This window comes from Eurypyga helias, unplaced genomic scaffold, assembly GCF_000690775.1.
Source record: "Eurypyga helias isolate BGI_N326 unplaced genomic scaffold, ASM69077v1 scaffold17591, whole genome shotgun sequence".
Lineage (NCBI taxonomy): Eukaryota > Metazoa > Chordata > Aves > Eurypygiformes > Eurypygidae > Eurypyga > Eurypyga helias.
The window spans coordinates 103,990-130,792 of NW_010229127.1; the positions used below are offsets into that span (position 1 = coordinate 103,990).

Here is a 26,803-nt window from a genome sequence, read left to right on the forward strand (position 1 = left end):
GGAGACTCAGATATGACTGATTCATCCAGTTCACAGCCCAACCCCTTTCTTTCTATTCCCACGAAGCCCTTGAGAGAGTCTGGAAGTCAGCTGGGAGCTAGAGATATTGTCTTAGCAGTCTTCATTTATTTCTTGAGTTTGCTGAGCAGGCACCACAGTGTTGGTGTGGTGGAGGAGAAAGTAACGGGCACTGTCATCTTGGGAGAGGTCTGCCATCAAGTTTAGACAGTTTAAGTTTAAACACCATTGTATGTGAGGTACGTGCAGATGCAAGTTAAAAGACTGATAAGGACGCAGATATTTCAGGGCATCATTGTCTAAGTGATAGGAACATGCCCTGCATTACTGGATCAAGTATCACCTTTACTTGTTATGGAAACCGTTTTCCAAAAAAATACTGTTCTTTATGTTCATGCTTTTGGAACATTACTGTTATCTCCAGATTCCTACCTCACTAAATGCCATCGCAATCCTGGGATTATTCTAACTCTGTTTGGATTTGGTAGTTGGATTGATGCAAACTCTTTGTTCCGAGAACCTTGTTTACTGCCAGTGGCTCCAGGCCCAACTTTTTCTCTCTCTGAACACTGGCAGAATGGAGGAGCAGAAGAAAAACTTGGGTCAGAAGCTACAAAAGCAGAATTGTTGGAAAAGTTCCATAGGCCCATTATATGGGAAATTTTTTCCTGCGGTTCACACAAACGTCACTGTCTCACTGTTGTCTTGTCTCCCAGGAGACCAATCTGTGTTTATCTGTATGGCCAGAAGTAGTATCTTAAGCACCATGGTCCCTTAAAATTATTCCTCTATGCATCCCATGCCAGAGACTGGAGTGTCAGGTTAATATGATTACCCTCATGGTGAGTTGCTGGATAAAGGGAAGCAGTGGTACACTGTGGGTTTTTTCACTTGTGATTTGGAAAGCATTCAGAGATTGGTTTTGTGTCTGTTGGTGGGAACTGCCATTGTTCAAGTATTTTTAATTTTCCATCTTATCAACACAGGAAAGTTTGAGGAAACAGATTCCACTTCTTTCTGCCAGTTGAAGGTACTTCTGTTAAAATGGCAAAGCTCTCAACAGTAGTATGTTAGCTGTGAAATGAGGGATTTGAAGTTCTTTCATTCTGTTTTATGTTAATGTAATAATCGTTTATTAGTGTTCACTAAAGAGTCAGGACAAACAAGCAAACCTTGCACATGGACCATTCACTAGTGAGTAATCGTAAACCCTAATTGGTCCTTCCACTCACTCCATAATTTGGTAACTGAAATATTTGCAACAGGAACAATTTTAATATTACTGTTACTGTAGTTCTCAAGTGCATCACTCAGCCTCTGAGTACAGCCCCACCTCCAGAAGTAAGGAATCTGAAATGGACAGCATATCCTGAACAAGAAATTCCCTACTTAGAGGGCACAGATTTTTGTCAAATGAGTAGCAGTCATGGTGAAGTTAAGAGTTTCCCCTCATCTGCACAAATAAATTATCAGTCCCTGAATGTTTGTGAAGAAGATCCCACAAGTAGCAGTACCGTAAACACATTACACTTACCCACAAAAAAGTTTGTGCCTGACTTCTCTGCTATTCTGTGTTTAGCAGTTACGAGCAGCTGGAATCCTGAGGCTTTGCTGCTGTCTGTGGAACGTCAGCTCTTGCTGGCCTACACTCATGATAGGGCATTGATCCTTGCCATCCCCCGATCCCACTGTAGGAAATTTAATGGAATATCCTCAGCACTGGCTTTTGAAACATTCTTTTCTACTGCCATGAAACCCTAGCTGTGTAATGGACAGCTTCCCCCACCCCCTTCATCTACGTTTGCTCAATCACAGGAGAGCTTGCCCTTAAAAACAGAAAACAACAGAAGCTTTGGCAAACATGTCATTAGAAATGCCAAGGAACAAAGTGCTTTCAGTTTGAAAAATTCACTTCAAACAAAATTTAATACTCATTTATTTGTGCAATTGTTTCTCATTGAAGGACATAAATCTTGACAAACTGAAAAAATATACAACATTCTTTCCATAGTTGAAGAGAATTTGGATTTTGGATTGACTCCAGGCATTGTGACTTGGTTACTGCAGTGTGCTGCTAACTTGTGATCAGCACCCCTGCTTGTTAGCCCAAGCCAACACCACCACAAATCGAAGCCAGTAGCTTGGAGCTGATTATCAGATGAGGACAGTTGCCTGTAGAGATGGGCCTCCATCAAAGCTGCTGAAGAGGTTTAGTGCACACGCAGTGCTAGAGTCCCCAGAAGACTCTGGTGTATCACTTACTTGATGTCAAAAGTAAAGCACTTCCGCTGATTTCTAAAGATAATGCCCAAGTACGTTATGTGTGGCATTATCAATAAAGTTGTGATGGATTGGACATCTGCACTGTACATCTAAACCTCATCAGCATTCTAGACCTGTGATATCTCCTATGTTCCTCCAGGGTATCCCATGTTTCTCACTGTCAGCAGTGTGTTGCAGTAGTGAGAGAGTAGTGGCTGTGTCCCGCTGCAGTTCAGAGCCAGGACTGTGCTGTGTCTTGGTGCTCAGCTCACACAGGGGCCTGAGTGCAGTAGCGTGTTTGATGAAAGCCAGTGGTTTGAGAACAGAAGTCAGGGCTACCTGGGTTTTAATTTAACTTCTCACACGTGTGGCCTGAGCAAGACCTTAAGTCATTTCATACCTCAGTTTACCATCTGAAAATTAGGATGCTATATCTCATCTATCCTCAGGGCTTTGCTACTGCTGTTAATCTAGAATCAGCTTTGAGAATGAAAGTGTCCTTATAATTCAGCACTTCAGATGCCAAGTTTTTAGATAACGGGTAGTATTATCATGTCTGCTCCATTTTAAACCAGCTAATCCAATAAACATAGCATCCACCTTAAAAATCTTACAAAGCTATAGAACACATCTTCTAATTATGAATAAACAATAGTAATTTGTATTACTCAAAGCTATACTTGATCCTTAATAAAAATCTCGTTCATCTTTAATCATTCCAGGAGAATTATTTTTCTGTGTTGTGCTAATATAAAATGACCTAATTCTGCAAAATTTCAGTAGAGAGAGAGCAAAACAGAGACTTCCCTTTGTTCTTCATTATACTAGTGTAGCACAGTCTATTGTAGCTTGAAAATGCAAATCATTGATTTAAAATGCCCCTGGGAAGGGAGCCACTAATAAAAGCCCATCCTGTAGGGATTTCTGATCTCCCAAGGAGACAGGCTGGCAAGTCAGTAACAAGAGCCATCCATCATCCAGGTGTATGTGGCCAGATAAGGGCTTTGAGTCGGTTTGGGTACTAAAAATTACAGTGAACTCTGAAGTGAAAAACATCCTTTAAGCTGTAAATCTTTCACTGTTTAGAAGGAACAGTTCAGTTTTAGTGCTTAATTTTAATGCTCAAAAGCTCACGACCCAGAAGAAACTTTGACTTATTTTGTACATATTAAGCCTGTTTTGCCTATGTGGCAAAACATCTTTAAAGAGAATAGCGATAGGGCTGGCCAAGATCCTGGAGCTTCTCATTGGAAAGAAATCTTGTCTTTTCAAATTCTGTTTTGGTGCCCCAGAGCTTTCTGCTTTTGAAAGGCTGGAGTGTCTGGAACAACCTGAGAGATGGGGTGGCAGGAAAATAGGTCTCTTCAAATGAATGCTGCTGAGGCCTTCAGCAACCTCCTCAATTCTGTGAAGTGTTCAGACTTGACGGTATCTGATAAGTCACTGCTCCTTAAGAAATTCTCAACCAAGTCAGACTCTTCAGGTGTATCCAACAGGGAAGAGTTTATGCTGGAGAGCACTAGGGAAGGCTGTGGGAGAAGGATGTGCATCCTAGACCCTAGTTTAGGGAATGGTGGTTGATCTGCCTGTGCTGCCTCTTCTGCTGATGATGACCCCAGGAGTTTAGGCTGAGAGTTCCTGCTTCTGCATGAGCAGCAGGAGCAGCTTGGGAAGGCTGCAAGAGTGAAATGGGTGCAGTTCCTTACCATCCTCCATTGGGGGATCTTAGTGCCCAGGCCAAGGCCCTCCGCGTGTCTGCAGTTTGAGGGTCAGCAGGTGGGGTGGGTACACCAGACACTGTACCCTGTGCATTAAAGTCGTGCTCTCGTGACATTAGCATGATGGAAGCTACGCCATAGCTGAGCATTAGGCTGCTCACATCTCCGTCATCTTCATTCCTCTGGAAATCTGTCAAATCTCCCTTCACAGTCACTGAGCATCCCCATGCCACAAGCATTTTCCGACTCCATAATCCTTCTCATACAGGAAAGGGGAGAAATGGAGAGGTACCACATCGGCATCATGACCTACATGCCAGAAATACTTCCTGGATGTAACAGATACAGGTGTAATAGACCATTCTTTGCATAGCTTTTCTTCTCCCCCTTTCTGCCCCCCCCATCTCTGCCAAAATTCTCTTTGAATATGTTTCCACTACATATGCCCTCTGGTTTTGATTAAACATGCCTATTTCTCATACAGCCCCATTTTTTAACATCTTCCAAGATTAAACAGCTGCTGCCTTATGTACAAAAACTGATTGTATTTCAGGGGCACAGGAATAATTCTTGTAGATGGCAAGTTAGTTAATTGCTTTGGACTCCTTAGGGATAAACGGTGTTCAGCTGTGGAATTGCAAGGTATTACTACTTTAGAACAAAGAGTGAATCATAACCTTCTCCAGGTATTGCATATTGAATGTTATCCATAGGCTACCATAAGAGAACGTCCCCAGTAGAGGACCGTCAGTAGACAGAATGTGAGATTTCTTTCTTTACTACATGGTGATAAAGTTCCTAATGTTCATAGCCTTGGGGTTTCTTCAAAGTATTTTGGTTCTTTGCTTTCCAACAATACATTTTTGCAGTACTGATGAACAGAGAAAGGTTATTAAAACTGATAGTATGTAAGGATCATCTTGCGTAGTAATGGTAGCTGCACCCAAGAGATGATGTAAGTTTGTGTAACTGCCGGCTTCTGAAGTTTGGTACATCAAAGCCTCCAAATTTTTAAATATCTTTTCACCTATGCTTTCAAAATCCAGCAAAACAAACTGAACAGTCCCTTCAAATGTAAAATGAGAATTGGATGGAAGAGCTATCCTGGAAATTCTCTATTTAATCCCAAATGTGAAGTGACAAAAGTACATATTGTGTTGGGCTGAAACTCATTACACTTGTACCACTAAAAATCCTAACCAGTGATATACCCAATTTTCTAAGCTGTCCTTTTATTAAACATGCATAAACAGCATTCCTTCAGAAAATACTTTGTTAGAAATATCCAAGAATGGCAGACTTAACTTTCAGTCTTTTTACTTTCCTGTCCATCATTTAATCTGAGCATCATCTGATGGGGATTTTTTCCCTGCAGATATATTATGTCATGCATTATTTTTACATGGCTGTATGGCTCCTGCAGAAAAGGATGACTCTGTTTCTTTTAATTTTTTTCTGAGGTGAATTCCTGTAAAAGGACAAAGCTCATAGCCTGATGACATTGACTTCATTACAAAAAGGACACTATTTTAAAATAGTGCAGGAGTCATCAGAATCAAGGAAATAATTCTCAGTAATTTTTTCCCAGTGGCTTGCTAGTTTATAGATAGCTTTACTTTTCCTTTTAACTCAATTCCAGTTTATCAGATAGTTCTTAAATGTGTAGTGTTTGCTCAAATACAGGATGTTTTATCTGGTAGAATTTCGACTTGTCCATTTAACAGTGGCCAGGCTTGCTTTCTTTTTTTCTTTCTTTTTTTTTTTTAATGGGAAGTGAGTTGTTAAGCTTTTTTCATTGCTAATAACCACTAGAAAAGGATGAGTGAAACATGTATTTGCCATGATTGATATGATTTTTAAAAATATATTATAAGACAGGTCTGTGTGATGTAAGTGCAAATAAGAGGAAGCAGATTCTCCGGAGCAAGAACTCCTCTGTCAGCAATGAAAGGTGGAAACTGAGCACGTGATGAGTCTTGTAATTTTTCCCCAACACAAAGCTTCTGTGCCTGTTCTTTAGAAGGACCTTTAGATGTCAGAAATTGTTCTCTCACTGGTCATCCGGAGTTGTAGCCAGCAGAAAAACTATTATGATGTGATTTATGTTTTGTGTGGCATGTAGAAGAAATAGGCCTGAGAGCCCCAATTTATCTGAAAGTGATAGCTAAGAAGGACTCGTGGATTGTTCATTATTGGGTATGTGGGAACTATTTTAAAAATAAATAAATGACTACAGTTCGATCTGTAAGTACATTCACCCATGGAAGATACTGAATATTGATGAATTTCGTAACCTAAAAGTGAATGATGTAATGAATAATGAAGGGCTAGAAGTTAAAACCAAAAGCAGTTTCTAATAGCAGAGCTGATTAAACATTGGAACAGACTCTGAATAGATTCTTCACTTCTTAAACACTGCAGATTATAACTGGGTAACTCTCTGGAAATTGTTCTTTAGTATAGTAAGGGCTCAGTGCAGGAATAACTAGATTGAATTTTATGGCTTAGGTTATGTAGGAGATAGACCAAATGGCCTAACAGTCCCTTTCAGCCTCAAGATCTACAAGTCTGTCAGTCCTGGATTGCAATGAGAAGTCCAGTTTCTCATCTCCATCCTTCAGCTTTTCAGCTAATTCCATATTTATGAAGCATTACCTTGTTTTCTTTTTAAGATTTTACCAGAAGAGGATGATTATGGATTTGACATGGAAGAAAAGAACAAAGCAATCGTGGTGAAGTCAGTTCGACGAGGGTCTTCTGCAGAGGTATGACCTGACATTCATAAATAGTTTTGGTTTGGTACCAAAGAGTATTTCTATGCTTACAAAAGGTACAAAGCTATCCTTTTAAGGTCTGATTAATTTTAAAGGCAACTAATAGAAATTTGAGTTTCTTCTACAACTCCTTTGGTAATAAACTGTGTAAGCTGCGAAGTGTTTTGGCATCTTTGGGTGATTGCTGACTGGTTTTCATAAGTGATAGGGCAGCAGAGGTGTCTCCATGTGATCACAGCATACCTTGGGTTCATTTGCAACTTAAATTTGAGGAAGGAGGGAAAGTAACATTGGTCTGGGATAACAAAAATGTTCAATAAAAAACAGGTTTATTTGAGTGAAAGCTATATTTTTAGATTTGTAATTTTTTCCTTTTAAAATTCTCCTTGGTATTTTTTAAGAGCACTACAGAATATTTGTTTGCTTTCTTTGAGGCACATAGATGGCTTAAATGTCATAGGATCTGAGTATTTATAGAATCATAGGACCATTTAGGGTGGAAAAGACCTTAAAGATCATCAAGTAAAACCGTTAACCTAATACTGCCAAGTCCACCAGTAACCATGTCCCTAAGCACCAGGTCTACCCACCTTTTATATCCTTCCAGGGTTGGTGACTCCACCCCCTTCCTGGGCAGCCCATTCCAATGCCTGACAGCCCTTTCAGGGAAGAAATTTTTCCTAATATCCAATGTAAACCTCCTCTGGTGCAACTTGAGGCCATTTCCTCTTGTCCTATCGCTTCTCTGTCTTGGGAAAAGAGACCAAGCCCCCACCCCTCTCTGCACCCTCCTTTCAGGGAGTTGTAGGGAGCGATAAGGTCTGCCCTGAGCCTCCTCTTCTCCAGGCTTCTCCTCAGCCGCTCCTCACAGGACTTGTGCTGGAGACTCGATACCAGCTTTGCTGCCCTTGACAATCATTTGCTGATCTGTACAAAATCCTTGAGTAGATAACACAATGTGATCCTCCATTTACCGAAATAAAGTATAGAGAGACTGAAAGTCTATTTTTTAGAAGCTATTTAGGTGCCTTTTAGCACTTACGAAAATAGGAGGACTAAATGAGTTGTCTGAGGTTTCACAGTAAATTGTGGCAGCACACAGGCAGTACTTTTAGTTAAAATTCCAGGACCACCCTTACAGACTTTTCTAATGTCCCCATTGATGTGTTGGTCACTGCTTTAGGCTACAGTAACTGCTGGATGACCTGTCCAGTGCAAACAGCTGAAGTGAATGGACTTACTTTAGCATGCTGAGAATGTCAAATGGGAAGGAATTTTGAACTGAAGTTTAATATTAGAATTAAATCGTTTCAGTATTCCTGATTCTCATTTGTTTTATGGTCACTGAAGAAACCAATCCTATGCTCTGCCTCATGCTCAAAATCAACATAGATTGGCCAAAACTTTTATTAATCTAAACCTCTGCTGTAAACCATTGCCTGACAGTTAATCCTTCTGCCCTTTCTTTGGCTGGATGCCTGTGGAATATCCTGGAAATCTGTTGTGTTTTAAGGCAACAGAAGCACACAATTTTCTAAGGAATTTTTTTCTTGATCTTCCAAGACAAACTATCTGTGACCATGACCCATCTTTTCAACTTGATTTTAAAATATTGCTCCAGAAACGAACTAAATCTGCATCTCTCTGAACCGGAGGGCTGTGAGTTCATTCTGGAAAGACCTGAGGTCCAGCCAAAATGCATTTCATTACAGTCTTGGGCTTTTTAATTGTTTTCTGACACTAGGAAGATATCCAGCATGTAGTTCTGTGTGGCTCAGCAGCTGTAGGCCTTTTAGAGACCCTGTGCCCGCTGTCACACTCTAGGGACCAAAATGAAGACATGCAGCTTTGCCTCACAGTGCCCGTCACAGTGCATTGCATTCATCAGGACTGTCAGACTCTAGGCCAGAATAAGATTCCAAGCTCACCAATTAAGTGGGAACAATTCTATTAGTTGCATGACTTTATTCAAGATTAACACATTCTGTTTGAGTTTGAGAGTGTGATTTCTTTTTCCTAGTATACCTGGAAAAAAGTCTGCCATGCACAGGTGGTGACAACACACAGCATTGAACTTCGTGCGTGTGCAAGAAGGGTGTTTGGGGTTTTTATTCAAAATCAAAGTTGCCAAGCATTGTTCTTTCTATTATTAGTGTCTTTTCTTCTTCAGATTTTTTAGGAACTGTTTTGTGAGCTGTTAGGTTTGCCTATGCCAGAAGCAGTTCCCAAACTGTGTTTGTAAGTTGTTGAGAAAGGAATTGCTGGAACATTAAATTCCTGTACTGTGATAGGGTACTTGAACTGCAGTTTGGGAACTCTTTGTCTAACATGTGCGTTCAGCTTCTCAGTTTTGGCCCTTGTGGGCACTACTCATGCACTTTCTCACCTGATCCTGAGTGAGGAGCAGTCCTTGGGCCAGGACTCTCACCTGCGGAAATTGTCCCCCCATGCTCCTGGCAGCAGCTGCCTGTGACTAATGGCACTTGCTCACCTCATCTAGGTGGAGGATTGCAAAAAAGCATGTAGCAGTGGTTGGTTGATGTGGACTGTGGCACATCCCATGCCTATCCTAAGTTCACATGTCTTCAGGAGGACATTTGGAAAGTCAACGACTCCTTAGTGTGTACCTTCTCTTCCTTTCTAAGCCAGCTCACTTGCAGGTTAAGTGTAGCTGGGCTTATTCCCACAGGTTTTAATCCCGGAGCTGGTTTATGAATGATACTCTATCAGAAGGAAGCAACAGTGGAAAAAAACTACCCTTTTGGGAGGTGTGGTTGCTGTCTTACTCTGGACAGCCAACTGACAAGCAGATGTCTGGTGTTTGAACAGAGCGTGTTCAGCAACAGCCAGTTGGCCAATGGCCATGCAGATGGACAGCGAAGAGCAGGCTGCTGGCGTTTGGGAAAAGAGTGGCCCGGATCCAGACAACTGCATTGAGTTGTCATAAGGAGCATCCGTTATTCGGAAGCTCTCTGACACTGCAGGGTCTTTACTCTTAAAGACACATGCTGTCTACTCTTCCTTTGCCTGCTTAGTTATAGCCCAGTAGAGTAGCAGATTTTTATTTGAAAGTTGCCAGGTTGTAGGGTTGAATGCGACTTTGTACCTCTTACCTTCGTGAATTTGCTATGATTGTGTGCGCAGGTAGGTGTCCTGTGTGCACAAGCAATAAGTTAGGAATATAAAGAGGTCATCCACAGGTAGAATGATTGCAGGTATGCCAAGAGTTTAGCTAATTGCACGTACATTAAGTGTGTGAGCTACTTTGAGAAAGTCAGGCTTAAATAATTTAGAATTTAGAAATTTATATAATAATACTTCTTAATAAACTCATCAGTATAAGTAAATGCCAATAGCAGAAAATAATCCATTTAATTATGAACCAAGGTTTGTCAAATTCTATCTTAGGTTAAAATCTCTATTGCTGTTTATCCTTATTACCCATTTTAGAGATTATTTACAAAAAGAGAAAGATGAAAAATGCTATTTTCAGGTACACAAGAGGATGTTGTCAACTGTAGAGAGCTCGAGAATTAAAGCAAGGAGACCACTTTAGTTTTTCCTTTTACTAGCTTTGATTTGAAGAAAAAGTATAGGTTTTTGTAGGTAAACTGATCTCTGACTTTCAGACCACAAAATATATTTAAGAAAAGCCAAGCCATGCATAGATCAGAGCAGGGTTTCCAGGCCTACATACTTTATTAAGTCGCCTGTTAAAAAAATTGTAGCAGAAAAGTACAAAGATATAGCTGTTACAAAGTGAGATACATCTGTGGAGTCCCATATTTATACAGATACTGTATATCTCTGTTGAGATGAAATCTCAAGGTGAAATCTCAGGTGAAATCTCTGTTTTCTGTAAATACAGATAACGTTAAGAGTCACTGACACATGATTTGGTGAACCAATACTGTATATATAATGTTCCGTATGACAGTAATCCTAGGAAAATCCCTAAGTAGGGAACCCTGGAGCCTGAACTTTCAGAGATGCTGCCAATGATCCCAAGTTTTCTGTGCTGTTTGTTTCATTTGCAGATGGCTGGCCTGCAGATGGGAAGAAAAATATATTCCATCAATGAGGACTTAATATTCCTACGTCCTTTTTCAGAAGTGGAAGCCATCTTAAACCAGTCCTTCTGCTCACGAAGGCCACTTAGGCTTCTGGTAGCCACCAAATCGAAGGAGTAAGTGTCAAGATGGGCAAACAGAAAAGATTATCCAGAAACATCAATTACTAAATGTTTCTTCTACAGTTTGTAGTGAAAACTGTGTAAACACTTTGCTGTGCAGAAGCTGTCCAACAGGCAAACAAATGACATAAATGAGATGAAGGGTCACAGGTTGTTTTCAGTGATAAACCTTGTGCTTCTAGAACAAGTGAGGATGTATTCTCGTTATACTGCAGTTGACTTCTGGCTTCCTTGTGCACAAACAGAACTGAATCACAAGGATTGTCATTCTGTCTCAGGTGTGAAGCTTTCTCAGACTAATATATGTCCAAGGGCAAGCAACTTCCACCTCATTAAAGCTTGCTTATTTTTGGATGACTAATGAAATCAGCCCTTACGGGGGTTTTCAGTCCATTATTGTATCTTATAATGAGGTTTGGTCCTGTTAATGTCTTGTGCATTATTAGCTTCTGTAATCCCAGAATTTGCCATAGAATAGAACATCTTAGTGAGGACTCGGTGCTAAATTTTAGTCCAGGATGTCTTGTCCAGTCTATTTTTTTTAATGGAAAAATCCTTAGCTGGTATAAGCCAGCAGAGCTGCACGGAAGTTTGTCTAGAAAATAAAGAGAATATAAATACCATAGAAAATTTCAGTCCTGTGTTGCTCACTTAAAGATGTAATAAATTTGAAAGTGTCAAATTTGATTAATAATATCTCATCTGCCTTGGAGAATGAAGATGGAGTGGATGATTTCTTCATGTCTATTTATTTGCTATTTATTTGTAAACTATGTGGATGCTTTCTTTAATCCAGAGCATGGTTGTGAATGCCAGAGAAAGATGCTGTCACAACAGCCTGGAGCTCTGGCAGCCTAACTTAAACTGCTGCTTTCTCTTCATTTACCTGCAGGCTTATTAAAATCCCAGACTGTCCTGAAGCACTTTGCTTTCAGATACGGGGAGCAGCACCACCGTATGTTCATGCAGTAGGAAGAGGTATGTAGCTGTGGTATAGTTAAGCTTGAAGTACAGCTAAATATATATGCGTGTGTGTCTGTCTTAATCAAGAAAGATCCAGGTTTCATTGTCAAACTTCTGTCAAGTTCTGACAACTCATTTATCCTTAGTATGAACTGAGTGTTGGGTCACTAATCCCATCAGCACAAACCAAGGAATAACTTCAGTCCACAGTGCAAGAAACTTGGTGGTACTGTAATCCATAGTGCTGCGGACAGCCTCGGGAAATTGTTGTCACTTGAGCTCTGGCAAGCTAGAAACGTACTTGTGTAGTGCACCTAACCTGCTTTCTTCTGAGACAACTAAGAGAGAGCTTTACAGCCACAGGGAATAAGAATTTAAAACTGAGGTGGCAGAGAAAAAGTTGAGGTGCAGTGCTGCCTGTTGCTTCCTCAGTATTTTTGCCTGTGGTCAGCCACAGCTGGATCACTGCAGTTCGGAATGTGCTGTGGGATCAGCAGGTTGGTAGACAGATCGTGTTTCTCAGTGGACATCACAAAGTATAAGATTTGAAGGCTACTTCTCTGTTTAGGTTGGTTTATACAGCTATAAATTACCAATATAAGATAGAGAGGAACTGCTGTAGTCAGTCTTTTGTCAGAGATATTTACTGCTTCCGTAACTAAAATGTGAACTGAGCTGCTAATAACGCACTGCTCGAAGCTTTATTTCAGCAGGTGCAGAAGACACGACCTTTCAGTCATGTACCACTTCCTTCCTTCTGAGCAAAGACATATATTCAGATATGTGCAGCTAGATTACAGGCAACCAGCAGCACACAAGTGCAACAAACAGCCTTCTCATGGAGACACATTGATTACACTCTTTCATAAGACCTATAAGCCCCCTGTAACAGCCGGCAGAGTACAAACTGGAAGTGCCAGCTGGAAGGACTCTCTGGAAGGTTTAGATTGGATGTAAGGAAGAAGTTCTTCACCGAAAGGGTTATCACACACTGGAACAGGCTGCCCAGGGAGGTGGTGGAGTCACCATCCCTGGATGTTTTTAAGAGACAGGTGGATGAGGTGCTGAGAGATATGGTTTAGTGGTGGACAGATACGGTTGGACTGGATGATCTCTAAGGTCTTTTCCAACCTAGTGATTCTATGATTCTATGATTCCTCTTCCAGGATTTTGCTAGCATGTATGAATTTTAAATGCTGGTGCCTTAAAGAAGTTAATCACTTTAACTGTAGATTTCTAGGAGCTAGGTTTGGCTCTGAGTCTCGTTCACATGAATCTGGAATACATCCATTGAAGTTGGTTATTGTACTCCAGATTTACTCTCGTTTTAAGTACATCATAGTCTTTTTCTTAGACCATGGCAAGGTGCGTAGCACACAAGTGTTCCGTGTCTTTCAAGTGCAACAAGCTGAAACAAGTGTAACTGTTTACATTTAAGCAAGATCTTAGCTAATGTATTCGTAAGGCTGGAAGAGCCATGTAAGAATCCCAAATGATTTCTCACAGGAATTTCAATTTCTAGCATGAATGCATTTAGGTCTAGGAGGTCTCTGGTTTTCCCAGCACTACTGAAAATGTGAAGGATGGATGCATGATGCTTTCCTTGCACAACAAAGCTCTCAGAATACTTAGTAGCAAAAGCACGACAACATTCAACTCACTTTTTGTTCTTACTCTTCGTAGCGAGAAACCCTTTGCAAACTTTCCAGTTTTCTCTTCTGTAGTTGGGTGGCTTTGCTGTCTAACTCTGCCCCGGTTGATTTTTCAGGTTCTGAGGCTGCAGCTGTAGGCCTTCATCCAGGGCAGTGTATTTTGAAAGTTAATGGGAATAATGCAATGCATGGAAATTATGTGGAAGTTCTGGAGCATTTTACAGCCTACAGGACGAGACAACAGGAAGCACTGGTATGAACACAAAACCTACAAGGAAGTGTAACTCCTGCCCTTCTTCTGTTCTCTCCTTTTTCGGTGCTTTTATGCTCACTAAATATTCAGCAAAGCAACTGAGACACGTCTCTCGACTTAACCTAGGGCCTTGGCATGAGGGTGGGTAACTGAGGGAGCTGATACAGTTGCCTATAGATGCAAAACATCTAGAAATTATATGTATGCCGATTCATACGCTGCATACAGTTGTAAGTATTATTAACTGCTAACTGAAGCTGGAAGTTCACCCAGATATTGATCTAGATTTATATTCTCTGGAAGCTGGGGGAAGGTTGGTACTTCAGCCAGCTTAGAAGATGTGAGATTGATAGCCAGATTCACCTTCCAAACCTAGAGGGATTGGGTATTTTTACTGAGGTCATAGCTGAAGCCTGTATCTCTTGGAAGGGGTTGTACCAGTGGGTGTACAGAACGCATGAAGATGCTGAGGAGGACCGAGTGCAGCAAGCAGCATCCACTGCCTATCTGAACGGCAGTCATCCTGGCTCCAGCAAGGATGGCTCTTCACTGCAAGGAGATGCAGAATTGGATCCCCTTCAGAACAGCCAACAGGAATCAGGTAAAGGTTCTCATGGGGAAGGAAAGGAAAATTGCAGTAGGAATGTAATGTGTAATTATTATTGTGGAATCTCTCTTGTCTTCGTAAAGCTTCAGAATAGGATGAGGTCTGCCAGAGGAAGTACTTTTATGCTGCAGTTTATTCAGGAGAAATAAAAATTGAGATACATGCAGAAATCATACCCCTGTGACTCTGATCTTTACAGGAAAGTTTCTGGAATGAAAAGGCTGAGTGTTTTTAGAGTCATTTGGTAGCCCCTGCAAACCAGAAATTTATGGGCAGTAGCAACTGGAGAGGGAAGGTCTGCAAGTAACTCCACCTAGAATGATCTATATTTTATGTGCTGAAGCTTAAAGATTAAGATTTTAAATTGCTTTGATCTGGAGCAAGTTTTCAGAGCATGTTACCACTATGTCAGCAAAACGTGGGGGCGTATTTCCTCCAACTTCCAGCGGCATAGGTCATGAAAGACTGCCTTACGTTCATGCTGAGAGCTTATTCAGAGAAGTAGATGTAACGGGAGGATACTGAAGCCAGACTCAATCCAAAGGACTGAGCCTGGACTCTCTGAATGCCATTTGCAACTTCTCCTGGATCAGATGTGTATCTGTGTGGATCCCATCTAATGTCTGGTGAGCCTGGTAGTGTAATGGTCACAGGCAACCGTGGGAGCAGTGCCCTGGTAGAGGCATGTGAGCGATTCTGGGCAAATCTCAATCTGACTGTATCTTAAATCTGTTCTGTGGTGACTGTAGCATTGCTGTGTGTAAAAAAAATCTCCTCACCCTGCTCCAGCCCTGCTATCTCAGTCTTACAGCTGCAGAGAGAACGTACCTGCAGCATTCCCAAAATTGAACAGAAGAGTGGCAGTCTTCCAGAGGGTCTTCACGAACAGGACTCCGAGATTAACATACGTCACTTCCCTCTGAAAGCTTCTGCTGGGCTCTCTGTGTCAGTGCTGAACAGGACTTACCGCAGTGTCCTGTGCACGGATGCGTGTGTGCACACGTGGAAGAACATCACAGTGTGATTGGAGCCTGTGGGTTGTCTAAACCTCTGTCGCTTTCTCCAGGAGTGGCCAACAGCAAATGTCTTCCTCAGAGTGTTCTCCCAGCCTCTAGCAGGGTGGGATTCAGAGACTTCTCGAGCTGAACGTTCTGTCTTTGTGTCTTTGCATTTCCCAGTACCTCTGAACAGGTTCCTCTTCCCTTTGCATGCCTGTGCTCCTGTCTGCTGCCAAACTCCCTAATGACTGGCTTTGCTTCCAGCCCAGACACCACAGGCCGTTGGTTCTGCACTGTCCGTTGGAGAGGAAACACCTCTCGTCAGCCTGACTGTGGATAACACCCACCTGGAGCACGGCGTGGTGTACGAATACGTCAGCAGTGCAGGAATCAAATCCTTTGTCCTGGAGAAAATTGTGGAACCAAAAGGTTGCTTCAATCTCACTGCAAAGGTACCGGAAAACCACGGCCAGCTTCATTTCTAAACAGAACAGGGCAGCCAGTAATACCGGCATTTCTATGGAGGCTTGGCTCTCCGGATGAGGTGGCACATGGTCTTCTCAACCCTGCCTGGAGTTTTCCTCATCAGAATGCACCAAGTTACAATTGCTCATTTGGTATGAGCAACTCAGCCAACGTTTCCAGGATTTCAGCTCTCGAGGCTGGGGGGGGAGCCTTCAACTATGGAATTTTCACTCTTATCTGGCTGGTAACACACTCGTTGCTGATACTCCAGATTAATCTTTTCCCACAAGAATTTGCTTTGCCTTGGAAGAAAATCAAGCAGCATTTTGCTATCGGATAGAGTGGATGGGTCACTAAAGGAAGCAAGTGGAACTGCTGCTGCTGGAAAGCACCAGTGCCCTTAGTATTTTGGTCACCTCTGACAATAATGATCTAATAGTAAATGTTTCTGTCACTTCCCAGTAACATTATTGTAATGTCCCGTGGAAGTACACCAGAGCAGGTAACTTGGATGCTGCACAGTGGGTATTTTAATGCATTTCAATTATTCTAATAATTTTTGAGGTATGTTTTATGACTCTGGGGACTAGACAGTGTAGGGACTCTCAAGCAGTAATAAAGGCAACTTGTTCTGAAGGCAGCTGTATTTAACTGTGACATCATGGGGGCTTTGCCATTTATTCAGTGGAAAAAAACTGGTTTTCCTCACTGTCAAGTCTCGTATCATTGACATCCTGTCTTTTTGTTTAGATTTTAGAGGCCTTTGCTGCAGAGGACAATCACTTCGTTAGGAATTGCAAGAGACTGATATCCCTAAGCAGTGCTGTGGCCACCATGCCCCAGTATGAATTCCGGCAGATCTGTGACACTAAGCTGGAAAGCATTAGCAGACGGCTCGCCAACTACCAAGAGGTACGACACCACCAGTTACTGGTGAAGTCTCGAGACAATGCTTCATTGTGATAGCTGGGTCTTAGTATTCTTTGTTAATGAATCCAAACTGCTTTAGAGGCAGGTGTCCTAGGGGCATGAAAACAGCTCTGCAAGTTACTGAAATTGCAAGTTTTGAGGAAAAGGGACCTTATCTGTAAATCACTTTCAGCTTGTCAGAGCTGTGGCTTATAACGTATTATTGCAGGTTCATGTCCACCGTGTCAGTGAATAAATGTGACAGCAGAATGATCCGTGATTTACCATGAGCATCAGTAGAGTGTATCATAGTGCAAACAAAACCGTTTGTGCTTTTGTGTGCAGCTTCCTGAGCCATTTGAAAAGAGACACCTAGAAGGTATAGCTAGTTGCTTACATTTGTTGTTTTATGAGCTCTTTCTAATTGTGTTATTCCAGCTCCAGCAGAAATCATACGATTCTGGAATAGGAGGCAGGAAAAGGATTGTATTGCATCATAATTTTTGGCAAGTGAAGTAGCACGTGCTTACTTTATTTTTTCCAGTTTGCAGATGAACTGAAAACAAAGGTGAACCCAGCCTTCAAACAAGCCATCATGGAACCACATTCCCTCAACAGCATGGATTTCTGCCCCACCAACTGCCATGTCAACCTCATGGAGGTGTCATACCCCAAAAACACTACCTCAGCAGGGAGGTCGTTCAGCATTCGCATTGGACGGAAACCCTCTATTATTGGCCTTGATCCAGAACAAGGTGATAATCAACTGTCAGATCTACTGACTCTGTCTCTGTAAGAAGTTGTGTCTTTCCACTGCTCAGGTTAAAATAAGTTTCAAAGAACCACAGCCTTGCTGGTACCCTTTTTTCCTCCTTAAAATTTTATAGTAAACTGACAGCCTCCTTGTGTTGTACCCAGCAATGCCTGCAAGCGTGGAGAGGCTCCAGGGCAGGTGCTTTTACTAGCTTAGCAGTGTGGTCACCTCATGATAATTTAGCGTCCTGGAGTGTCGTTTGCGCTTGGTAGAGGTGACTTACTGACTAAAAAAAAAGTGAATGGGGGCTAACCGTAGTGCTGGTGCTGTGAAGAGGGGCTGCATTCAGGGGGAGAACATGAGTCAATCAGATTGCAGTGCTGTTTCCTTTTGTCATTACTAAATAAATTCCATGCATTGGAGCTGAAAACCTCTACTCTGTCAAGGGAATTTATTTTCTGATAAATAGCTGCTATGTAGCATTTGTCCTACAACCTGATTATTTCAGTTCCAGCATTTCATCATCATGACCTCACCTAATATGTTTCTGATTCATTGTCTCGTGAAGGTCAGAGTGCAGGAATGTTTGGAAGAGACACAGGGAAGCATAGACTGAGCAGTCTTCTGAAGAATGGCATTGAATTCAAAATGAGGTCGATAAAGAAGCCGTGCTCACTTGAAGATATTAAAATTCCATAGTATTTTTAATGCAAGCCAAGGTGGTTAGCAAAGTACTGTACAAAACTGTCAGAATTTTAAATGAATAGGGATTTTATTTACCTTCTGGAAGGACATAATCATATCTTTTTATATATACATATGTCTGTGTGTGTAAATACTTGTAAAGCTGGAATAATAACACAGGCCAACTCCTGAGAACCTGAGTTCATTAATGTTTCTTCAAATGCTTTTAGGTACTACCAATGTTGTCTGTATAAGTGTGGATAGTTGCTGTCTTTAATTCCATTATTTAACCTGTTTCTGGACCGCAGTAAACTCAAAACATCTAGTTGCCATGCCAGGGGAAAACCAAACAAAATTCTGTTTTAAGAATGTTTTTGTCATAGTATGAAATTATATAAAATAACTTTGTGAACGTTTACTTTTACTGTTAAAATTCTACCTATGCTAAACTATCATTATTGGGATGGAGTGTGGAAAGTCACAAGAGCCATGCTAACTAGACCCTTCAATGTTTAGTAGGTACCTTAAATCCCATCTCGTACACCCAACATTGCATCACCACTATGGCTGCACCATCCTGGAGGTGTCTGACCCCAGAGGATGGAGATCTCGATGGAAGCTTCGGCCAGCAGAATGGAGGAACAGTTCAGGAAGAAAGGGGACTCAGCTTTCTGCTGAAACAGGAAGATCGGGAGATACAGGACTCGTACTTGCACCTTTTTAACAAACTTGACGTTGCCGTGAAGGAGATGAAGCAGTATGTCATTCAGATAAACAAGTGAGTAGTCCTGAGTGCGCTGCAGGGGGGATGCTGGTGAAGCGGAGGCATCAGCCGCAGGAAGCACGCTGTGCCCGTCGGCCCCAGCCGTCGCACGCTTCCACTCGCCTTTTCCCACATGCACCTGCCTTACGGCTCCTTGCTGGCTGTCACACCCACTCCTGCGCAGATCCGCTCCTGTATGCGTTACTGTCCCTTGCTCCTAAAAGCCCTCCTGAATTCAGCAGCCACTCTTTTGCTTACTAGGTATTTCAATATAAGAATCTATTTGGTTCCAGCAGTGGGTTTGGAATTCCCTACTTCGTCTGTTGTTAGGCAAAACTTGGGATTTGAGTCAGCTTTCCCTATGGCACCTATGTTTTCCTTTCCTCCTTTTCTCATCTTCTCGTAATGGGTCTCCTAGTAGCAGAAATGAAGGATTTGAGGAGTGTGTCTGTGTGTCGTGTAACTGGAAGGGGCTGCAGGGGTGCTCTGTGTGGGGGAAGGCCATAACCTGCCCTAAGCTGCTCATAGCCCCTTCCAGGAATCCCAGTAGTGAACAAGAACAGCCCACCGTGCACCAAAACCTCGACTGTGAGGCATGTGGAGCCTTGGCTCAGACATGTTTAAGGAGGGGCGGTAGCTGCTGGGTAGGGCCAGCCAGCTGAGGCACTGCCCCAGAGGAGAAATCCTGTGCCTTGGATGGAGAAAGTGAAGCCTTTGGTGAAGTAAAACCAGAGCCCTTTTGATGGTGCTGTACCTTACGGGGGTAACAGGACCTTTGTGAACTGAGGTTCATGGATCGCAGTGAACCCCTTTCCGAGCCTGCAGCTTTAGGTAGCTGTAGTCTGGGTAAAGTGCTGGCCAGGCTGCTTTTGCTTGCACAGAGCTGGATTCCAGCCTCAGGCACTCCGCCTCATCCGTGAGACTACCCGCCAGTCCCTGAGTGCCCAATGTTTTACTTTTGCAGACTTTTGTCCACCATAACAGAACCTACAGAAGGTGGTGCCTGTGAGCCACCATCTACTGAGGAGACACCTCCACCTTCCCTGGGGACAGAAGAGGGTGATGCTGACAAAGCTGAGCACGGTGGCATCAAGAAGGTCTGTTTCAAAGTTTCTGAGGAGGACCAGGAAGACTCTGGACATGACACAATGAGTTTCAGAGACTCCTACAGGTGAGTATGACGATTGTGCCACTTTCACCTTACTAACATAACAGTTTGAAGTTCTAATCCAGGTACGGATTCAACAAGCAGGTTTTTTTCCACAGTCAATTATTCTGTATTCACTTAGTAAAGTATTCCCTAGCTATAAGGTTTCATTACATCTATTGCCATGGAGACAGGCAGAGGAAAACCCCTTTTCTCATAACAATTCCAAAATACCAATGCTTCAAGAAAATGGAATAAAATGAAATAAACAGGTCTGGTGTGACTTTCCCTTTCTATCCCATACAGCTGGAAACTACAGGAGCTCAGCAGAGTTTGCAGACTGCTTGGTCTTATAATGGCTGGTATTGTAAGGGGATGTTTCCATTCGGTTCTGCAAACAATTTTCCCAAAAGTCTAAGACACTGAGAAAGAGAAATGGACACTGAGGTTTTTATTTGTAATGGGCGTTGAAACCACAAATGCAAATATTTATTCAGGTGCCTCAAAATCTCAGTTTGGGGACGTGATTGACTGCTGCTTCTCCAGGCATATTTGCTACCAAAGGAAATCGCTCACACTCCAAATCTTTCTTGGGTGGAAACGTTGGGAAATTCAGCTTCGGAAGAAATGGAATAACAAGTTGCAGTCATATCTGACTGTTGTAATTTTACATCCTTGACAGGCCATTTTTACACTTAGAGTAAGGCTGTAGGACTGTGCCTGTACGAAGGAGTAAAGACACTTACAGTGAGTTGGGAGGATTAAAGTAACCTGAGGGAATGATGCGTCTTTGCAACTCCGATGGCACAGGCCTGACTCTTTACTTGCTGTTGGTTCTGTGCTAGTACAAGCAGTACCATGCTGTCGTCATGCAGAAATGACAGAATCGGAGCAGTTTACATTGGAAGGGGTCTGTGGAGCCCATATGGTCCAATCTCTCGCTCGGAACGGGTCCAACAAGATTGGTTGCTCAGGATCTTGTCCAGTTGGATATTGAACATCTCCAAGGACAGCAAATAGGAAGTCGGCGAAGAAGCAGAAGCAGCACTTAGTGTTGAGATCTGTGGTGTCTGCATTGTGCCAGATTTAATCTGCATGTGTGCTCTGAAGCTTTTTTATTGCAATGGGCTATATTTCTTTCATTGCTAATAGAAATCCCATTTATGAACACTGATTAGTTTAAATGGTTCTGTAATTGAGGCTAATCTATTCTGGGTAACAAAGTGACATCAAAAACAGTCTCTGTGGGTCTGTCACTTGTTCCAAAATTTTACACATAAATGTGAGAAAGATTATTTTGTCTTATCTTTATTAGACAGAGGCAGAGGAGTAAGCGTATATAGCAGATAATAGTTACTCGGGGGGAATAAAATGTATTTTGATGGGTTTTCATCTGAAAAACTACTGAGGGGCTACAAAAACAAGCAAACTGCAGGTAAGAAAATACCTTGTTTGCATTAGCCGTGCTTCTTCCTCTGAGATCATTTGGAGGTGGAAGTCAGATTTCGCATGGGTTTGTACTGCAGAGTAGCTGCTGTAAGTATTACTCTTCAGAAAAATAGGTGTCCTGGACAATAGATTTAACAAAGGGCAGGCAGGAACCCTAGTTAGGGCTCTTTCAGTTGCTCTTGTATTTTTCTCTCATCTCAGTCTAATATGAAAACAGGAAGAGGCAATATGGAGAATTTTGTAGCCTTTGCTTTGGGCTTGTACCATTAAAAACACTGTGTCATTTACTGGGGGGGCACAGACTGAGATCGTAGGGTTTTCATTACTGTATGCAGTTATGGCTGGTGTGAAGTGAACTTTCAACAGAGGAGATCCGTGCTAGAATTTTCCATGTGTGCAAGAGCCAACATTGGTGTGAAGCCAACAGTAGTGCCTTCCTCTGCTTCCTGAGGTAATTTTAGGATCTGCAGTGCCTGATTCTCCAATGGTGTAGATTCCTTAAAATTTCCTCTCCCATCTCCAGTATCTGTGCTCCTGCAGCTTCGATGTATGCTGGAGTTGGATGCTGTTCATATCCTGAGAATTGGTAACAAATGTTGAGTTTAGTGGAGATTCAATCTCATAGATTTTAATTATTTCTCCCCTACTCGATGCTCATAGAGCATGTTTAATGATGTGACCCAGATGAGGTCTGTGGTGGGAAGTCCATTTTCATTGTTCATAGGATCCAGGCAGTCATGGCAGTTGGAAAAAGATCCTCTGTCAGTGCCAGCTCCAGAGGCTCTGTTAATGGTCATTCTTAATGGTCGTTCTGCTTGTCATTAGTTTTTCTTTGGTATATGCATAACACAGTTAGTTTTGGGGACTGCAGTGTTACTAGAACCAGAATGATGGCATATCAGAGACTGGCTGTGAGGACAGCTTCTCTTCACTCACCGTCCTTGCTTTTCTTTCTAGTGAATGTAACAGTAACCGGGACTCAGTGCTGTCCTACACCAGCGTACGGAGCAACAGCTCCTACTTGGGCAGCGATGAGATGGGATCAGGTGAGTCTGTGCGCAGGTTACTTGCGCGTTTCCCACACCAGACCCCTTAGTAGACTTGATGAGTCTTTGCAGATTATAACTTGCATGTTTAAGTTGCAAAAGTGTTTTTTTCAGAACTAACCAGAAGAACATAAAGGTAGAGAATTGCTCTTTTTCTAATGAACCACAGCGAATTTGGAATATGGAAGAAGCATTAGGCAGGAACAAGCTTCTTCGCTTATTGACATTTGTATTACATGAAAACTCCTGTCTAGGTAAAACAGCAATCATTTTTCACCCGCTCCAGTGTGAAGGTGAGTTTGTGTCATCTCATCACAGATTACACTGGTAAGAAAATTGAAGCTTTTTATCATTCCTTTATTAGGAGATGAGCTTCCCAACGATATGAGGATTCCTTTAGACAAACAAGACAAACTTCATGGCTGTCTGGAACATCTTTTTAACCAGGTACGTAAAGCATTACTATTACACAGAACAGCTCTTTATCCATGTCCATGCCAGAAACCGGAAGTATTGAATTGTTTAATGAAAACATACTTTGAGGGAAGGCAAGCTATCAAGATTTTGGGGTACTGTGTAAACAAATATATTGTAGGACAGTTTGAGGAATCAGTTTTGTCAGCATACAAGTTGTCTTGTGTGATTTAAGCAAGATTAACCTGCCTTATCTCAGGCATTAGACTGAGGGAAGAAAATCTTTAATAAAAATTAAGTCATTCACAGAATTCTAATCCTTTGTATGATCTAAATGGATCACACTTAGAGATCTCAGGAGAGTCCTCCCGAGTTCAGCCAACAGATGTCCTTATAGATGTATAGCCCCAGAGATCGTTTCGTATCCTCTTTTATCTCATCAGCACGTAGATCGTCGTTGTGCAAAATGCTGTATTCAGTGTGAGGCTCTGGAGGCCAGTTCATGGTTAGAAATTCTTAATGCCATTTGTCAGCAAGAAATCATTCCAAAACACAAACAGTGTAATGGCTTTTGCATTTTCCTGCAAGAGTTCTGTTAGATTTTCTTCGCGAGCCTTACCGACTCTGACTGAAGACATTCCAATTGTAGGTTGATGCAATCAATGCACTTCTAAAAGGACCAGTGATAACCAAGGCCTTTGAAGAAACCAAGCACTTTCCAATGGACCACAGTTTGCAAGGTAAAGAGAGGTTGATTTTATTTAATGATGTGATTTGCTGGGACTTTAGAGCTTAACAGGGAGGTACATATGCCGTGTAGCCACAGAAGTTACTAACCCGAGCAGGCTGCCCAGTCGTGCATTGGTGGCAGGTACCGGGTCTGACCGTCCAAGTTTTGCATCCTTAGCAGGTCATTTTCACATTAACTCCTTCTGAACCACACAGAGCACTGGGCTGCTGTGGGCTGCGGAACCCTGGCAGCTCTTCGACGATCTGCCCTTTGAAGTGAACACAGCTGCGTGCCCCAAAAGGCTCAAGGTAGAGCTAGGTCAGACACCAGGTGAGGGAGCGCTCTGGTAAGCTGACGAGGGACTGGTCACTGCAGGTCTGAGGCACCAAAACGTTCTGCCTGAGTTTGCTTAATGACTTACTCTGCTTTTCGTCAGATGGATAATTGCCAGAGTAAACTCATCCTCACATGACACTTATTTTGAAAAGTGATTCCCATGGAGAGAAAACAAATGGTGCCGTGTTTTCTTTTTCCTCGGGGAGCATGATGAGGCTTTGGTCTTAATGGTTTTGAGGCCCAGGATGTGGTTTCTTCTCTCAGTGAAATACACAGGACTTCATTTTCTGAACAGTTGCTGCATTTCCTTTCCCACTTGAAATCTGAAATGTTTCCTACTATTCCTCCTATACTTCAGGTGCTGCAGTCATACCCCCTGCTCCAAGCTCTGGTTTTAATTTACAGTGGCAACCTCTGGCAGAGAGCTTTGTCTGCCGTTTCATTCCTGACTCCAGAAATAACTCCTATGAAGCTGTTACATGAACTCATCTCTACAAACACATTCATGTAGAATATGTGTTAGTCTTTCCATGCCCTGTATGAATGATGTGAAGAAATACCAGACACCCTGTGCTCACTTCCTTTATTTTATTTTGCTTAAACAGGATCTAATTTATTAAAACTACATTAATTATACTGAGAGGGTCTTTTAGTGAACTGATGATCCCACATTCATCACACTAAGGAGCAGACAAGCAGCTGGAATCCCAGACCAAAGTGTCTGTTTAATAACTACCTCGGACACCTTTCCATGATGGATGTACATCCGAATGCTATCCCATTTCTGTTCATGAGCAGTTATTTGGCACAGTTCCGCTGTGCTTCTCTCTCTGCTTACGCATGAGACAATGCGGGTATTTGGCTTAGCTACACAGCTAAGTCATGGAGAATAAATCTTCTACTCTGTAATTAAATAATTAGCTTCCATCAGGTGAAAGAAAGCAGAATATTTCATAACTTCTTATCAGTATTATGGGATGTCACAGCTGCAGCCAAAAAGTTGATCTGATTCTGCACAGCCAGAGCTGAGATCCACGCGCCCCCAAGATTAGACACAGAGACTTCTTTTTCCTTCTGTATTGGATTTATTTAAGAACCTTTTTCATTCACAGTTGTTGCTGTTGGTACTGTGTCTCTGCTGTCATCTGTACACACATTAGAACTCATAAGCCACTCACAGCTACGTGGCATTTCCTTCACGGCTAACACACTCTGTTCTTTCTAGAATTTAAACAGAAGGAAGAAACCACAGTTAGGTGCCGGAATAATATTCAAGCCAGCATTCAAGAAGATCCATGGAACCTTCCACTGCGCATCAAGAACCTTGTTGAAATCATACAAAAACATGTGGAAGGTCTGTAAATAAGGAGAAGTTGGTTATTGGTGTCAGGGAGAACAGATCTCGATGTAACCAAGCCTAGCAGTTCATCATTTTCTCTCCGTTGGTAACAGGGCTGTACTGGGCTCTAGAGAAGAGCAGGTGAAACAGGTCACTGTTTGCAGAGTCCCAGGGCTGCATGGTAAAATCTCACCTGTCAGCAGTTCCAAAGGATTTTCTTTCCCTTGTATTATTTCATCAGCCCGTTCAGAAGCAGGATATCAGACTGATCTGTTTTCCTGTGCTGCTTTTAACCCTTTCAGAAAATGGAGAGAGACATGCTGGGTATATTCCGAAATGAAACGAATGCTAATCAGATACGACAACATCCGAAAGCGTTCCAGTCTGGTTGAACTGGAACGGGAGATGGGTCTGGTGCTTACAGTCCAGTGCTAAGCACTTAGGGATCCATCTCCATGTGCAGTTTGTTCCCAGGGGTGGTTGACAGAGCCTGTAAAATTCTTACTTTACGCCTTGTTTCTCTTCCCACCATTAACATGTCCCTGTGGGTCAGAACTGCTGGAGTAAATAGACACGTCCACGTAGCGGCCAGGGACTGTGGGGAATGGGGAAACTGTAACCACATGCCATCAAATCTACCTTGGTATCGCACTGACTGGAGCATTCCTTTTCTTCACTGTTTCAGATGGGAAGAATCAGCTGCTTTTGGCCTTACTAAAATGCACAGGTAAGGGGGTTGGATTTCTTGCAAAACAACATCATATACACAGAAGTCCCTTACACTTAGAGTTTGATGTGCATACATCAGGATGCTGTGGTTTTCCTTAGCATTTAGGTTTTTCCCTGGCATTCTGTGCTACTATTTCCCGTGCTCTGTGGACATCGTGGACATCGCCAATCTGTGACTGCACACAACGCTGTGCCACCTAGGGCAGCTTCTCCGTGTATCCGACGCCTGTTCTTCAGTGTATGTTGTTTCAGTTCCCTGTGGGCTGCTTGTGTTACCTGGCTGGTCGCTGGTGTCTCACAAGCACCACTTTTCTTTTTCCTGTGTCTTCATTTTTTTTCCTTTGTACAGTCCTCCTTCCCAGATGGCCTTTACTGTTTCCTGCTGTGGTGAGAACATGCAGCAAAAATGAGACCTATTACACAACTTTCTGTGAGACCATGGGCTCTGTCATCTTTCCAACCAGAGCAGGCGTGTTAGCAGTTAGGGTTGTGTGTTCTGGAATTACAGCCAGGAGCAGAGGAAGAACCTAACCGTGCAGGTGCAGGCAGCACCTAAATACAGCGTGGACATCGCCGATCTGTGACTGCACACAACGCTGTG

At 42.4% G+C, this 26,803-nt stretch overlaps 1 protein-coding gene across 1 annotated transcript in view; it reads left to right on the top strand.

Annotated features, from left to right (window-relative positions):
• Positions 1-26,200, top strand: part of LOC104516082 (phosphatidylinositol 3,4,5-trisphosphate-dependent Rac exchanger 1 protein-like) — a gene marked incomplete at both ends in the record, with an annotated part of 82,681 nt that extends 56,481 nt beyond the window's left edge. Inside the window, 15 exon segments of the mRNA XM_010160291.1 lie at positions 6,671-6,763; positions 10,810-10,958; positions 11,857-11,942; positions 13,696-13,832; positions 14,262-14,433; positions 15,702-15,889; positions 16,653-16,814; positions 17,356-17,566; positions 18,769-19,027; positions 19,977-20,183; positions 22,566-22,654; positions 23,019-23,101; positions 23,718-23,808; positions 25,360-25,488; positions 26,159-26,200. Of these exon segments, the coding sequence (XP_010158593.1) occupies positions 6,671-6,763; positions 10,810-10,958; positions 11,857-11,942; positions 13,696-13,832; positions 14,262-14,433; positions 15,702-15,889; positions 16,653-16,814; positions 17,356-17,566; positions 18,769-19,027; positions 19,977-20,183; positions 22,566-22,654; positions 23,019-23,101; positions 23,718-23,808; positions 25,360-25,488; positions 26,159-26,200 (2,098 nt within the window).
• Between the last annotated feature and the right edge of the window lie 603 nt (positions 26,201-26,803).